This window comes from Ictidomys tridecemlineatus, chromosome 2 (assembly GCF_052094955.1).
Source record: "Ictidomys tridecemlineatus isolate mIctTri1 chromosome 2, mIctTri1.hap1, whole genome shotgun sequence".
Classification (NCBI taxonomy): Eukaryota; Metazoa; Chordata; class Mammalia; order Rodentia; family Sciuridae; genus Ictidomys; species Ictidomys tridecemlineatus.
In genome coordinates, this window is record NC_135478.1 from 176,073,533 (window position 1) to 176,088,473 (window position 14,941).

At 44.1% G+C, this 14,941-nt stretch overlaps 1 protein-coding gene across 19 annotated transcripts in view; it reads right to left on the reverse strand.

Annotated features, from left to right (window-relative positions):
* Atxn7l1 (ataxin 7 like 1) overlaps positions 1 to 14,941 on the reverse strand; it is a 235,667-nt gene that overhangs the window by 18,453 nt on the left and 202,273 nt on the right. For all 19 annotated transcript variants that reach the window (XR_013435219.1, XR_013435218.1, XR_013435217.1 and 16 more), the window contains 3 exons: positions 12,132 to 12,214; positions 11,023 to 11,273; positions 25 to 217 (listed from right to left, as the gene is read on the reverse strand). Coding sequence is in view for 8 of the 19 variants with exons in the window: in XM_040291664.2 (XP_040147598.1) it covers positions 25 to 217; positions 11,023 to 11,273; positions 12,132 to 12,214 (527 nt within the window). In the remaining 11 variants the exon portion in view is untranslated. The remainder of the gene's footprint in view (positions 1 to 24; positions 218 to 11,022; positions 11,274 to 12,131; positions 12,215 to 14,941) is intronic.

A 14,941-nucleotide genomic window follows, 5' to 3' on the forward strand; every position in this document is an offset into this window, starting at 1 on the left:
GGAAGGGAACAGGAGGAGGCCTACCGCAAGAGGTCTGGGATGGTGCACGGAGAACTGACAGTCCAACCTCTCAGATTCGTCGCCTCCGTCCATCTCCCCTTCATCACTGGACAGTCGGCTGGTGAGGTCACCTCCAACTGGGGGCAGAGGGGGCTCTGGCGCGTAGCCGCTGTGATTTGAAGACGCACTGCTACTTATGCTATTTGCAGATGATGGTCTACAGGCAAGAGTGGAGAACAAGCAGAATCAACTTTTCTGAGGTAACAAGAGCTATTCAGTCTCCTGGTGCCCAGAAAGCAACCTGATTACTCTTGCTACCATGTCAGGAAGGACTGGTAGAAAGCAATTTTGCCGAAGGAAAAATGTTAAGGCTGAAGGGTTAAGTGACCAGCTCTCTACAGTAGGTCAGAGGAGTTAGGTTCTCCCCTGCCTGCTCCTGAGGGGCATGATCCAGGCAGGAGGGGAAGGCCCAAGGGTGAGCAAAAAACTATCAAGGAGTTAATGGAAGCCAAACTATCTTCTATGAATTCACCCACTGCATGTAAAGTGATTTGTACTCACCACACGGGCATTTCCCTTAGAAAGTGATCTTCCAACCAGGTGAACAGGATCAGACCAAACCACAAAATACCAGTAATGAAGAAACAGCCCCATGCCTACTGTCCTTGCTATTCAACCACGACTTTCAGAAACCGTTATCACACTGGCATCATAAAAGCTGTTGTCCCAGTGAGAGGCCACTCTTTCCTGACCCCAATGCCATGCCAGTGTCTTAGTCCTGAGCTGCGTGTAGTTTAAGAGCATCTTCTAAGAATGAGTGCTTCAGTCTGATTTTTGACAAGCCACTTTCCTACCGCCTGGCATGGTTGGCTCCTCGTAGGTGTTGAGAGATTTTTCTCAATGAAGGAATGAATGAATTCCACGAATATAAGGAAATCTAACAGATGTCATCTCAATTATGACGAAGCTTATAAAAAAGCAATGTCACAATAACAGGCAGCATTATAGACTTCCTAAGCAGTGAAAAGCAAGACAAAACAAGGCATAAAGAAACAGACACATCCATATTAGTGAAAAGTTTGAAGAGAAATAGTTGTTAGTGGTCTTTACTACTCAACATTTTTATCAATTGATTGATGTGGGAGGAAAAAAATTTGGGGGAAATCAGTTTTTTTTTTTTTTTAAAAAAGGAAATAATTTTCTGATTTCTGCTTTGAAAGCGCCTCGCCCCATCACATGAAGTAGCATTTTTGATTTGTCACCCTTTTCTCTCATTTTCACCCTGTGTCCTTTGTTGCTTCGAAATCTCAGGTCTCAAATACCTGAATGCAATCAGATTCAGAAGCACGATCATTTAAAAATCACAATGGTGTAAAATGACCCAAATGTCCACCAATAGTTGAATAGATAAATCAAATGTGGTATATACCTGCAATGAAATATTATTCAAGCCTGAAAAACATGTGAAATGTTTTAAAGGTTATATTTACTTATTTATTTGTTGTTTTTAGATATACATGATAGTCAGGTGTATTTTGACATATTATACATACATGAGTGCAACCCATTACAATTTTGATCCCATTCTTGTGGATTAACATGATGTAAGGTTTCACTGGTTGTGTATTCATTTTTTTTCCCCTGGTGGACACAACATCTTTATTTTTATGTGGTGCTGAGGATCGAACCCAGCACCCTGCGCATGTAAGGCGAGCGTGCTACTGCTTGAGCCAGATCCCCAGCCCTGGTTGTGTATTCATATATGAGCATAGGAAAGTTATGTCTGATTTATTCCAATGTCTGTCCTTTTCCCATCCCCGCTCCTTTCCCCTTTGTCTAATCCAATGAGCTTCTGTTCTTTCCCTCCTACCCTCCCTTATTATGTGTTAGCAACCACATATCAGAGAGACCATTCAACCTTTGGATTTAGGGACTGACTTATTTCACTTAGCACGATAATCTCCAGTTTCATCCATTTACTGGCAAATGCCATAATTTCATTCTTCTTTAAAAGAGCTGAGTAATATCCCAAATGTGTATATATACTACATTTCCTTTACCCATTCATCTGTTGAAGGGTACCTAGGATGGTTCCATAGCTTGGCTAATGTGAATTGAGCTGCTATAAACATTGATGTGGCTATGCCACTGTAGTAGGCTGATTTTAAGTTCTTTGGGTATAAATCTAGGAGTGAGACAAGTGGGTCAAATGGTGGTTCCATTCCAAATTTTTTGAGGCATCTCCATACTGCCTTCCAGATTGGTTGCACCAATTTGCAGTCCCACCGGTAATGTATGAATGAACTTTTACCCCCACATCCTCACCAACATTTATTATTATTTGTATTCTTGATAATTACCATTCTGACTGGAGAAAACATGTGAAATTCTGATACCTACTATGTTATGGCTGAACTTTGAAGGCAGCATGCTAAGTGAAATCACCAGCACCAAGGACAAACACTGTATGATTCCATTTACATGAGACAGAACAGTGGTTATGAGATGCCAGAGAGGGAGGGATGGGGAGTAAGTGTTTAATGGGTAAGAGTTACAACTGCAGTTGAGAGAACGTTCTGGAAATGGGTATGACATGGCTGCATTATACTATGTTGAATACACTTAGTACAATTTAAAATGATAAAATGTCAAATTTTATGTTATATGTATTTGCTACAAAACAAAGCCAAAAATAGTTTTTCAGCGATATTATGAAAATTTCATAGAAATGACAATTTATCATTGACACTCACCTTCCCATAATTACAAAAACAAGGATGCCATTCATTCTGCATGCCAAAGGTCTACAGACCAAAGAACACATTTCCCCAGTCCTCCCTCCATGCCTACTCTTCTGGCCTGGGAAAAGAAGCTGCACATAGCTATATACCTATGGCTTAAGATCTCAAAGTAAAACAATTTAGATGATTCTCAAACAGAGGGTCAGAAAACATCACCTATAATCCTGCTGCCCAAGATCAATTGCTATTAATTTTTTGATTTATGTCCTTCAAGACTATTTGACTTTTTTCTTTTTTTTGTACCAGGGATTGAACCCAGAGGGTGCTTAACCACTGAGCCACATCCCCATCCCTTTTTATATTTTATTTTGAAACAGGGTCTTGCTAAGTTTCTTAGGGCCTCTCTAAGTTACTGAGGCTGGTTTCGAACATGAGATCCTCCTGCCTCAGCCTCCCAAGCTGCTGGGATTACCAGCATGCCCTACCATAACTGACTCCTTGACTTTTTTATTTTAATTTTTTCCAAACTTTAATAATGTGCAATACATTACACTTTACATAATAAACAAATAGCTACACATATTGAAGGTGTACAATGTGTTGATGTGATATATGCATGTTTGTGAAATGGTTACTATAATTGATAGAGTTAACATATCCCTTACCTCCACTAATTACCATTTTTTCCCCTGGAACTGAGAATTAAACCCAGGACTTTGCGTGCTAGACTCTACTGCCAAGCTGCACCCCTGGCCTGTGTGTGTGTGAGAGTGGGAGTGGTATGGGGTTTGAACTCAGGGGTGCTTTTTAATTTTAAGATATGAGTGTTATCCCTATATTGCCCAGGCTCAAATTTATAATCCTCTTGTCTTAACCTTCTGAGTATCTGGGATTGTGGGTGTGTGCTACTGTGCTTGGTTCCATTTTTTCTTCCGATGGTGAGAATCCTCAAGATCTACTTTCTCAGCAAATTTTAAGAATATAACATACTATTATTTAGTGTAGTTACCAGATTCCCCAGAACTTATTCATCTTATAACTGAAAATTACTCGGACCTATCCATTTCCCCTCATCCCTCAGCCCCTGGAAACCTCTGTTTCTATGATTTTTTTTTTAATTCTACACACAAGTGGAATCATACAGTATTTGTCTTTCTCTATCTGACTTATTTCACTAGCATAATGCCTTCAAGGTTCATCCATGTTACTGAAAATGTCAGAATTTCTTTTCTTTTTTATGCCTGAATAATATTCCATGGTGTTATATGTACCCAAACTTCTTTATATTTTAATCCATCAGAGGTTACTTCCATATCTTGGCTACAGTGACTAATCCTCCAATGAACGTGGAAGTGTTAATCAGGGCAGAAACATCATACACATTTATTTCTTGGTCCCTCCCCCAAAGCCAACTAAAATGATAGCAAAGGAGTAAAAAAGACATTATCCCTAAGGAACAAAGAGATCAGCAGGGATATGGTGGTAGTTATGGTGATGATTTCCCAATATCCCTTTAGCCCCACACCCATAGCAATCTCTCTAATCTTGCTTACTAATGATTGGTTCAGAAAAGGTCATGAGAAATAAAATAACATTTATTTTTTGGGGGGTGGGGGATTTTGGAAAGACTTTTCCGACTTTTAAAAAGAAACACTAGGCTTTGGTGGAAGATGTTGATCACTGGAGAGGCTGTGCATGTGTGTGGGCAGGGGGCATAAGGGAAATCTCTTGGGTCAGTTTTCCTGTAAACCTGAAGCTGCTCTAATATAAGGAATTTAAAAAGAGAGAGAGAGAGAGATCCATAAGGAAAAGTGGTCCTGACTTCATCAGAACCTAAACAGGTGGAGAGATGACTGAGCTCATGGCAGCTGGACTGACATGCAGGTCGTTTCTACCACTGCATACCACCAGATACCTGGTTCCTGCCAGGACAGCTCCTCCCCACCTCAGTCAACTTTTTCTTTGTTTTTGGTATCTGGGATTGAACTCAGGGGCACTCCAACACTGAGCCACATCCCCAGCCCTTTTTTGTATTTATTTAGAGACAGGGTCTCACTGAGTTGCTTAGTGCCTAGCTTTTGCTGAGGCTGGCTTTGAACTCATGATCCTCCTGCCTCAGCCTCCCAAGCTGCTAGGATTACAAGTGTGCACCACCACGCCCAGCTTCAGTCAACTTTCTTTCTTTCTTTCTTCTTTTTTTTAAACATTTATTTTCCAAATGTTGTTGGACACAATACCTTCATTTTATTTATTTTTATGTGGTGCTGAAGATCGAACCCAGAGTCTCACACATGCGAGGTGAGCGCTCTACCACGGAGCCACAACCCCCACCCTTCAGTCAACTTTCTAAAATAAAACAAAGGTTTTCCAGAGAAAAGGAACTAGAGAACCTCTAGACATGGGGCCCCCAGGCTTGTCCGAGGGCAGGAGTGGGACACAGGGCTGTGGGCTCTCCTTGGTCAGGGTGCCCAGGGTGCCTATCTCCAGACACCCTGCCAGGCACCAGAAACTGAGTGTCCTGGAGAAGAGGCTTAGATCTCGCTGCAGTGAGCCCTCAGACAAAGGGCTGGCTGCTGACCAGTCCCACATACAGACTTTTCGAGCAGCCTCTTCTAAATATGAATAGTCAGGGATAGCCCCACCTTCCTGGAGTAGACCAACATGAGACTGACCAGTCAAATGTCGAAGGTGCAAACACACAAGTGGAACAGGCCTGGAGGAAGCAAAGATAATGAGGAAAAGAGGAAAAACTGAAAACCTCTCTTCACAGATACTCACATGGTATTTATTACCAGGCTGGGGGAGCAGCTCAGTGGTAGAGCGCTGCCTTAGCAACACAACAAAAGAATGGTATTACTTCCGAGAATTGATAGTGTCTTGTAAAATATCACAAGGAACCATCAGATTAAAAAAGAACCAGATAATAAAAAAATGTTAAATGTATCATAAATGTATTATTGAACACACAATGTTGAAGGTGAAGTAAGAAAAATCTTTTAGAAAGTACAACCAGGACTTTTAAAGAGAATTAAAATATCAGGCTGGGTGAGGTGGCACACACCTGTAAGCCTAGTGGCTTGGGAGGCTGAGGCAGGAGGATTGTGAGTTCAAAGCCAGCCTCAGCAATTTAGTGAGGCCCTAAGCCATTAGTGAGTACCTGTCTCTAAATAAAAAACAAGAAAGGGCTGGAGATGTGGCTCAGTGGTTAAGCACCCCTGGGTTAAGCATTCCTGGGGAAAACCAAATCTGTGCCATTCTTCGCAGAAAGACACTGTAGGAGCTACTCCGTCAAAATCAAGGAGCAAACTAAGGAAGAGGGGTACAGCAGGACCTGGAAACATGCTCTGTCACGGACGCAGCAAAGAGATATTCCAGGTGGGCAGGAGCCACTGCTTTTCCTTCTAAGTCAATACCATTTGATTTCTGAACTATGTGCTTGTATTACTGTGATTAAAAAATGAAGTCTAATCAAGGAAAACATGGTTGAAACACTAGTAAACTCCAGGTGCCAAATAAAAGAGAGGAGGAGAAGAACAGAAGAGACTTCTGAGGAGTAAGTGAGCCCAGGAGCCATGTGCTCTTGTGTAGAATGGGCTCCGAGTGTGTGTGTGTGTGTGGGGGGGGGGGACGGGATGGGGGACGAACTGTGGGAATAGTACACACACTGCCTAAAAGAGTTTGCTGGAACCAGCATGTCTCAGAAAACACAAGGCGTGGGCAGGAAGGGATGGGGATTGGGGCCACTAGTCACAAGACAGTGTTCACAAAGTCACTGGAGGTTGTGACTTGCCACCCACTCTTTCCTCCTCGACACTGCAGCACCCCGCCCCTCTCCACCTACCAGCTGAGACTAAAGACAAAGTCTGGGATGGTGGGTGCCTGTCCAGTGCCACTCAGAAACTCAGGGAAAGTCCCACCCCACCACTTTGAGGAACTATAGCATCCATCTATCTGTCCCAGGGTTCTGGGGCAGAGAGTGGAAGGCAATGACCTTAATGGCATCCTTTCCCCGTGCCAGGCATGTTACATACATTTTCTCATCCCAGCCAGCTACACGCTGCCTTAGGTGAGGGAAAACATTATCTGCTGTCTCAGATGAAGAAATCACTGGCAAAATTCACAAGAAATGAGATGTTCTGTGCCTGTCTGCTTGATCGCAAAGTCTCCCCAGACTGAGAAATGGACAGACCTAAGCCAAGGAGAGAAAGGGCTTGAAGCAGTGTGGTGAGAACATGATCCTAAAGAACCGAGTTCTTCCACTCCAGGCTCATCCTTGCCCTTACTCGGGGACATGGGGCCTTCTGCCATGCCCCACGTTTCCCTTGGGAGTCTAAGAGTCATGAGGCTTTGCCATTTAACACTTCAGATCCTCTGAGCATCCACAGCACGGGGGATGGGCCCAGGTTGTGCTGGCCCAGGCTTCCCAGCCTACCTCTTCTTCCTTCTTGGGGGGGGGGGGTTACAGCCTGGCTTGTCAGAGCCCAGCTCGACCCTCTGCCCTCCTCCTCCTTTTTAACAGATCCCTGGTGAGTTTGGCTGAGCCAGTCATCTAATCATCCTTGGGCTCTTCAGGGCAAGTGATGTGTGCTGTCTTAGAGTTGGGGACAAAGAGACACAGCACATGTTTATATGCTACAGTTCTGGTGACTATTATCTCCCAAGGTTCGTATGGTGGAAGCTTAGCTCCCAGTGAAGTGGTGTTGAGGGGATGGAACCTTTAAAAGGTGGGGCCTAAGAGACAATGAGATCCTGGGGGCACCGGCCTCAGTAGGATTGCACTCTGGTCTCTTGGAGTATGTTGGGTCTCTCAGGAATGGGTTAGTTCCTCTGAGAGTTGTTATAAAAGACTGAGCCTGGCTTCTCCCTGATCTCTTGCTTCCTTGCTCTTATATGTTGCTTCTGCATATGGCAGTTTCCTTTTCTGCTTCTCTGCCATGTGTAATGCGGCTAGGAAGTACCTCACCAGAGGCCAGGGCTAGGCTGTTTTGATTTTCCAATCAGCAGAATCATAAGTCAATTAAACCTTTTTCCCTAATACATTCCCAGTGCTAGGTATTTTGTTATAGCAACACAGATGGACTACGTATGTCGTTCAAGGGCCCTAAGATTGCAGGCAGAGGACCAGAAGACAGGCATATAAAATCAGGTAGCTGGGCTGGGGATGTGGCTCAAGCGGTAGCGTGCTCGTCTGGCATGCGTGCGGCCCGGGTTCGATCCTCAGCACCACATACAAACAAAGATGTTGTGTCTGCCGAAAACTAAAAAATATTAAAAGTTCTCTCTCTCTCTCTCTCTTTAAAAAAAAAAAAATCAGGTAGCACCAAGGCCTTCATTTACTCACACTTCTTCCCTTTGGAATACCACTACCACTTACAGCTACCATTAATTGAGTAGTACATTATGTGCTTGGTACTTTTTCACTTAACTCTTATTAGCTCCATTTTATAGATGAATAATCTGGGGTTAGAGAGGCTAACAATCATGCTTAAGTTTATCTAGTTACCAAGCATGGAGGTGAGATTTTTTCACTTCAAATCCTGTTCCAACCCTTGTTATCTAACTCACAGTTTTCTAATTCTAGACCCAAGTTCCTTTTTTAGCAATCCCTGACAAGAATGGGATGCAGTTCAAGAATATGAGAACTAAAATATTTTCAAGGTTATTAAAAAGATAGGTACGAAATAAATTCACACACGGTAGCATTTCCTATAAAGGGAATTCATAATTGGTAAGGATTACAATAATTCCATTCACATGTGATAACTTTCTTTCTTTCTATTTTTTTTTTTTTGCCAATCATAGATAGTGTAGATGAAATATGTTTCTTCTTCTCCTTTTTTTTCCTTCCCCATGTGGTGCTGGGGATCAAACCTAGGACCTTGCACATGCTAGGCAAGTGCTCTATCTCTGAATTACATCTTCAGCCTGAAATATATATTGTATATGTATCATTAATATCAGTAAATAAACATCTTTGTAAGTTTTGTGTGATTACAACATTAATCTGATTATGCTTTTTCAATCTCTGATTGCACAAGGTTCCAACCTAAAGTAAGTGCAAAAAGGAACAGAACAATGAAGATCCTTAAGGCTCTACTGCCTGTTTTATTTTTTAATAACCACTCCCTTTTGACTCTGTTAACCCAGGCACCACTTCTGGGAGAAGTGCCTCCATGGCCAAAAACCAGTGGAGAAATCTTTAAAAAAAAGTTTTCATACTGGGTTCCCTTGGGGAATCTGAGGTGATGCCTTGGAGGGCTGGGGACAATGGTTCTAGGAATGTGTGTAATGAGAGGAGGACTAACTTGTCTTCAGGTAAGGCAAGGCTGCTTCTATATTGGGTACCATGGAAAGTTGTATTGAAATGAAAATATTTGATAGGCACAAAGAATTTGAAAGTTCCTAAACATAGTCCCTCCCCACCCCGACCTTATCAGTGGTTTCACTTTACAGTTCAGTTACCCATGGTCAACTGATATCCAAAACTGTTAAATGAAAAACTCCAGAAATAAACAATTTATAAGTTTTAAATTATATACAATCACGAGTAGTGTGATGGAATATTACACCGTCCCACTCTGTTTCACCTGGGGCACGAATCATCTATTTGTCCAATGTATCCATGCTGTATATACTACCCGCCCATTAGTCAGTTAGCAGCTGTTTTGGTTATCAGATCAACTGTCACAGTATAGCAATGTTTGTGTTCAAGTAACCATTATTTTATTTAGTCAGGGGCCCATAGTACAAGAGTAGTAATGCTGGCAATTCTGTTATGGTATATGTTAATAATTGTTCTATTTTATTTTACTATCACCAATTTATGAGTTAAATTTTTTTTTCAAAATTGTTCTCAAATTACAATGACATTACTTTTTTTTTTTTTTAAAGAGAGAGTGAGAGAGGAGAGAGAGAGAATTTTTTTAATATTTATTTTTTAGTTCTCGGTGGACACAACATCTTTGTTGGTATGTGGTGCTGAGGATCGAACCTGGGCTGCACGCATGCCAGGCGAGCACACTACCGCTTGAGCCACATCCCCAGCCCATGAGTTAAATTTTATCACAGGTATATATGTATTGGAAAAAAGCAGTATAGATAGGGTTTGATATTATCTGCAATTAAATATCCACTGGGCTCTTAGATATGGGGGACTACTGTATACAGAGACCTTTCCAGAAGTTTGGAACAGATTATTTCTTCAACTCTGAAACAAGGGTAATATCCTTAATTACTACCCGGTATTACACTGAGAAGTAGTTATAAAACGATCTTGCAAAGTGAGTGATGGCAATGACACAACAGCGGCTGTGACGATGGGGTGGCAATTCCACCTGACTGCTCCCTCCTGAATGCCTGAAGCTGCGCGTGGCCATAATGACAGAGGGACTCTGCTGTCAGACTTGTACCAAAGTGCAAAGTGCATGAGGGTGAGAAGCTGGTAGATCAGGATCAACTGCCACCAAAGATTAATTTCTGCTTTAAAAATCAACTTCCCTGCTCTTCCTTTCTAATGATGTTCTCTTAAAGCCTACTTGCTTATTGGACAATTACTCTCCCAGACACATTGCATGCATGAAAAAAAACCATCAGATAAGGTCATTATCTCTAGTTCTCATTGAGTATTATTAATGTTTCCTTTTTATGCAAAGCGTGGATATTTGAGTCTTATCTCATTTCCTCAACTCTAAATTTTTGAAAAGCAGAGCCTAGGTTCATTTTTCTCTATGCCCCTGCCTGAGAGAGACTAACCTGGTACCTTGCTTATGGAGTTATAATTATTCTATAATAATATTTTAAAATAAATATGATATTCCCTTGCCCCATAATTGGTCCACTGCCCATCAAAACAGACATTTGTGGATTTTAAATTGTTTTAATCCACATGGGCTTTAGTTCTGTTTTCGGTTCAGGACAACCAAATAAAACCCCAAACAGGTGGCTCAGAAGAGCAGCTTTCTTGGCATGTTACGGGTCCAGGTTTTTATTTCTTGCTCTATAAAAACACTTACTGTCTGATAAAAGGTTTGCTAGAAAGGCTGCTGCTGCTACATATGACAAAGATGATGATAATGACAGCAGTAAGATCTGTTGAACACTTTGTGGCAGGCACTGGGCTGAGCCCCTTATGCACAGGATCTCATTTGAACTTAGAAGCGCCTTATGAGGTGCTATTATGATTTCCAACTGATGCATGATCAGACCACACACACCGCACACCCAGCCAGGTAAAATGCCTTGACTAAGGACTCAGGTCTTCTATCGCCAATGCAGGACTTACCTGGGAAGTACAGAGTTAGGTGGCCTGGATTTTGCAGGGGATGCAACTTTTGGTTCTGGCCCCGAGCTCCCTGAAGATCCCAGCAGAGACTCCTGCCCTGGCCCGGGTGGATTTGGAAGTATTTCCCTTGTGGAAGTCAGGAGGTGCTCTTTAACTTCTTTCTCCCGGGACTTGGCTTTGTGTTCCGCCAGGAGGAGGTCAAATTGCTTTCTCCGGCCCGGGACTGCCCTCCGATGGCTTAGCGAGTGTGTCTAAGGAGAAGAGAGATGAGAAGCACAGCCTCTTTGATCAGCACATAAACCTGCTTCCCCAGGCCCTGCATTTCAGAAATAGCAATCATGGGAATTTAGAGGTGCTTGAAAAGTCAACTTCAAGGCAACAGCTCCTGCTCTGTGGCTGGGAAGAGGCAGAGACCACACACGGACGCAACCATGCCCTACACTCCTGGTGCTAAGAAGCCAAAGCTTCCTCCAAAAACATGGCCTGAGATGACGAGCTTCAGCGCAGAACCCAGGAAAACCTCTCTGATGAAAGGCAACCGCGAGGGAATGCTAGAGTTAATCCAGGTGCAGGTGGGAGGCTCGAGTCGGCCCAGACAAACCGAGCCACCAAGCAGAGAGGGCCATAGCCTCGATCCCAAGAAGCACTAGCAGTTCAGAAGGAAATGTGGGGCTTTGGGCTACCCAATGGCGGCCGCCCTGGGTCCGCTGTTCCCCTGGCCACCCCGTGTGGCTGGATCAGGGGCGCGGCATCTCATCCTCCCCTTCAGGGCGCTGCCGCCGCCGCCGCCGCCGCCGTTCCTGCATACATTAAAACGTAGCAGGCTTTAGAACCGCCTGTGAGTGCCTATAAATACAATTTACTGTCTGGCCTCCCAAGTAACAGGGGAAGCCTAGTTTTTTTTTTTTTTTTTTCCTCTCCTTAAAAAGCCAGCCAGCTTGAGGCAGGCACTCTGCTACCATGGACGAGAAGAAAGCATTTCCCTTACAAAGAACAGCTGGAGGTCATGTCGAGGTTCCACACCCTGCCGTGTGCAGAGAGTGGCATGCAAACATTTCGACAAAGGCCCCAGCAAGAGCAGGAAGTATTTTTTATGGAAAGAGAAATACCTTGCAGGTGAGGGATCTTGTGCAAGGTTTCTTTGTCTCGGGATCCAATACTCCACAGTGTTTATTTGGGTCAAATTCTCTCTCTGGTTTAAGAAACAAACAAAAAATATAAGAAAAAAGGAGACTAAATAGGATTTGGCATTAAGACTACAGTTTTAAAAAATGCACATTTGCACCAACAAGTGAGACATTGTCAGGCAATCTGTTTTTTCTTCTTCTTCTTCTTCTTTTTTTCCCAACCGGCTGCTACTAAAATGCCTCAAGACCCACGTAGGGGAAAATGGCAGTCCCCTCTGAAGGCAGAGTTTCCAAGCCCAGCACAGGGCACCAGGGTTAGGGTGGGAGAGGGCACCAGAAGAAAAGGAACTGTACTGCTTGCAACACTTCATTTTATTTGAATGGTCCATACAGGTCCTTGGCACGTGGGGCATAGTGGCTGCAGAGCAGGGAGAGTCACCTGAGACCCAAGGGTCTCTTCTCCCTGGGCTGCTGCATACACCCTAGCCTCCACCCCTGCCTTCCTGCTAATTTAGCCATTTAAGTGGGAGATGGTTCCTTGACATGTCAGTGTGACTTGCCTCTCCCATGCTTTACAAAGCACTCAGCAGGGGCTTTCCACACACCTGCACAGACCAACAAAGTCATTTACCTGATTCAGGAACATTCTAAATACAGGCAGAGGCAGGGAAAAGCTGAGTGTGTGTTTTCCTGTGAGTGAACCTGTGCTCCATCCCTAGCCCTGGCTCTGAAGCCCTTCAGGAGAATAAGACAGGGCAGCTGGGGAGGAAGGGCCCTGTGTGGGGAGATGTGGCTTTACCCAGGTCCTGGGTCTGAAGGGATGGTTGATGGCTCATGTGGAGGCTACTTCTAAGGAATCAGTTCTTTTTATGCCCATTGGGGATCCTTCCTCCCTTCTGGGATAACAAATATGTTCTCCATACCTGGAAAATGTGGGGACATGAGGCAATCTTTTAAGGACCCGTTAGGTTTTAGGATGGCCTGTGCTGTTTCTGGAAGGTACCCAGTGAACACCCAGGTTCTGCGGAGAGGAAGTCCACAGCTCTCTGGGTGTGTGTGGAAATGGGTGGTGTACTATTGCTGGGCCTCGAAGAGCTCCAAATTCAAGAGAGGTTACCCAGTCAACAACTGCAATTGGTGGAGTAAACTCAGAGCATAATAAATGAATGTGTTCTATTTTCAAAGAAGGTTTGGGGGTCAGGAGGGGAGGTTGCAACAGTAGCTATGATGCTGTGGGCATGAATCATTCTTACACCCAAGGATATCCAAGTATTTCCCTCCCTCCTTTGTGCTTTTTGCCTTCCTTTTTTACAATCTTCATTTTAAGAAAACTGCTAGGTCTGGAGATGCTGGTTTCCTTGGATCCCTCTGCCCAGCAGGCAGTGAGTGTCTGCGTGCCAGGTCCCAGGCTGTGCCGTGGAGGACCTTCCCCCTTGGATCTGTCAGAGTCCGGCCAGTGCCCAGACCCACACCAGCACCTCATGCTGGCCTAGAGCTGAGCGAGTTATTGGCTGGGGGATGGAATTGGATGCCAAATGTGAGAGTGAGGTAGAAACAAGCAAAAGACCCAATGAGACAAGAAAACCAACCAAGTGCAAAACCAATAGTCCTCAGGAAAGTCCCAGACAAACTCAGATTGCGATACAGGCTGCAAGTCAAGATCATGCTTCTGCTGCAACAAGGGATCCGTGGCCTCTGGACACTGTGCCCAGGCCTATTCGCTGCCCCCCTCCCCCCACCCACTGACATTGCACTTCCATGCAGGGAGAGCAAGGCCCCAGAGTGCTCACAGAGCACCACACTCTACCTTTCCCTCTCAGTGGGTGGCTAGGACATGGAGAAGGGGGCAGGGCACTATTTCCATTTGAATGCTTTGGGCCTGAGGTATTTGTAATATATGATTTTTTATAGAGTTTCAAATGTAAGATAGAAAAACAAGAAATACAGATAAACACAAAGTAGAAAATAAAAATTACCCACAGTTCCTTGGGTGCTTAAAAACCTTGCTCACGGCTGGGCGCAAGCAGTGGCGCATGCCTGTGATCCCAGCGACTTGGGAGGCTGAGGCAGGAGGATCTCGAGTTCAAAGCCAGCCTCAGCAACTTAGCAAGGCCCTAAGCAACTTAGCAAGACCTTGTCTCTAAAAAATATGAAAAAGGGCTTGGGATGTAGTTCAGTGGTTAAACTCGCCTGGGTTCAATCCTCAGTACCAAAACAAACAAACAAACAAACAAAACCACCCTCCAAAAACCAAAAACCAAAATAACCAGACTTGCTTATAACCAGAAGGTTTCTCTCTCACGGGATGGCTTTCACTGTATTTTATTTTTTTCTGGCTACCATTAGATAGACCTCATGGTGTGTGGAGATATTATGAAGTTTATAGCTTTTCCTGGTCATTTAGAGAGAGCAGAACTGCCCAAGTTAGTTCTACAACAGATCCAAAGCAAACATCATCCATAAGGGGCCTCTAGGGAGCCACTCAAAGAGTGGTCATGTGTCTGCTTGGACAACTGAGGAGTAGGCCCAAGAGAGACCTCCCAATGCCCCATCTGCTGTGCCAGCCTGAGTCTCCCATTTGAGAACTCTGACCTGATTATGGGGAAAGGGCATTTGTAAAAGCCCCAACTGCAGAGTCAACCTGGAAACCCACAAGGCCAAAGGACAGAGGTGCATCTCCCTGTGTAGCATTCTTCTGATGAGGCTGTCCCAGCATGCCCAGAGCCACTGTGAAATATCCCTGCAGACTGTCCAACTTTATAGCCGTGAAGCTTCTGTGGGAGCCAAGGACC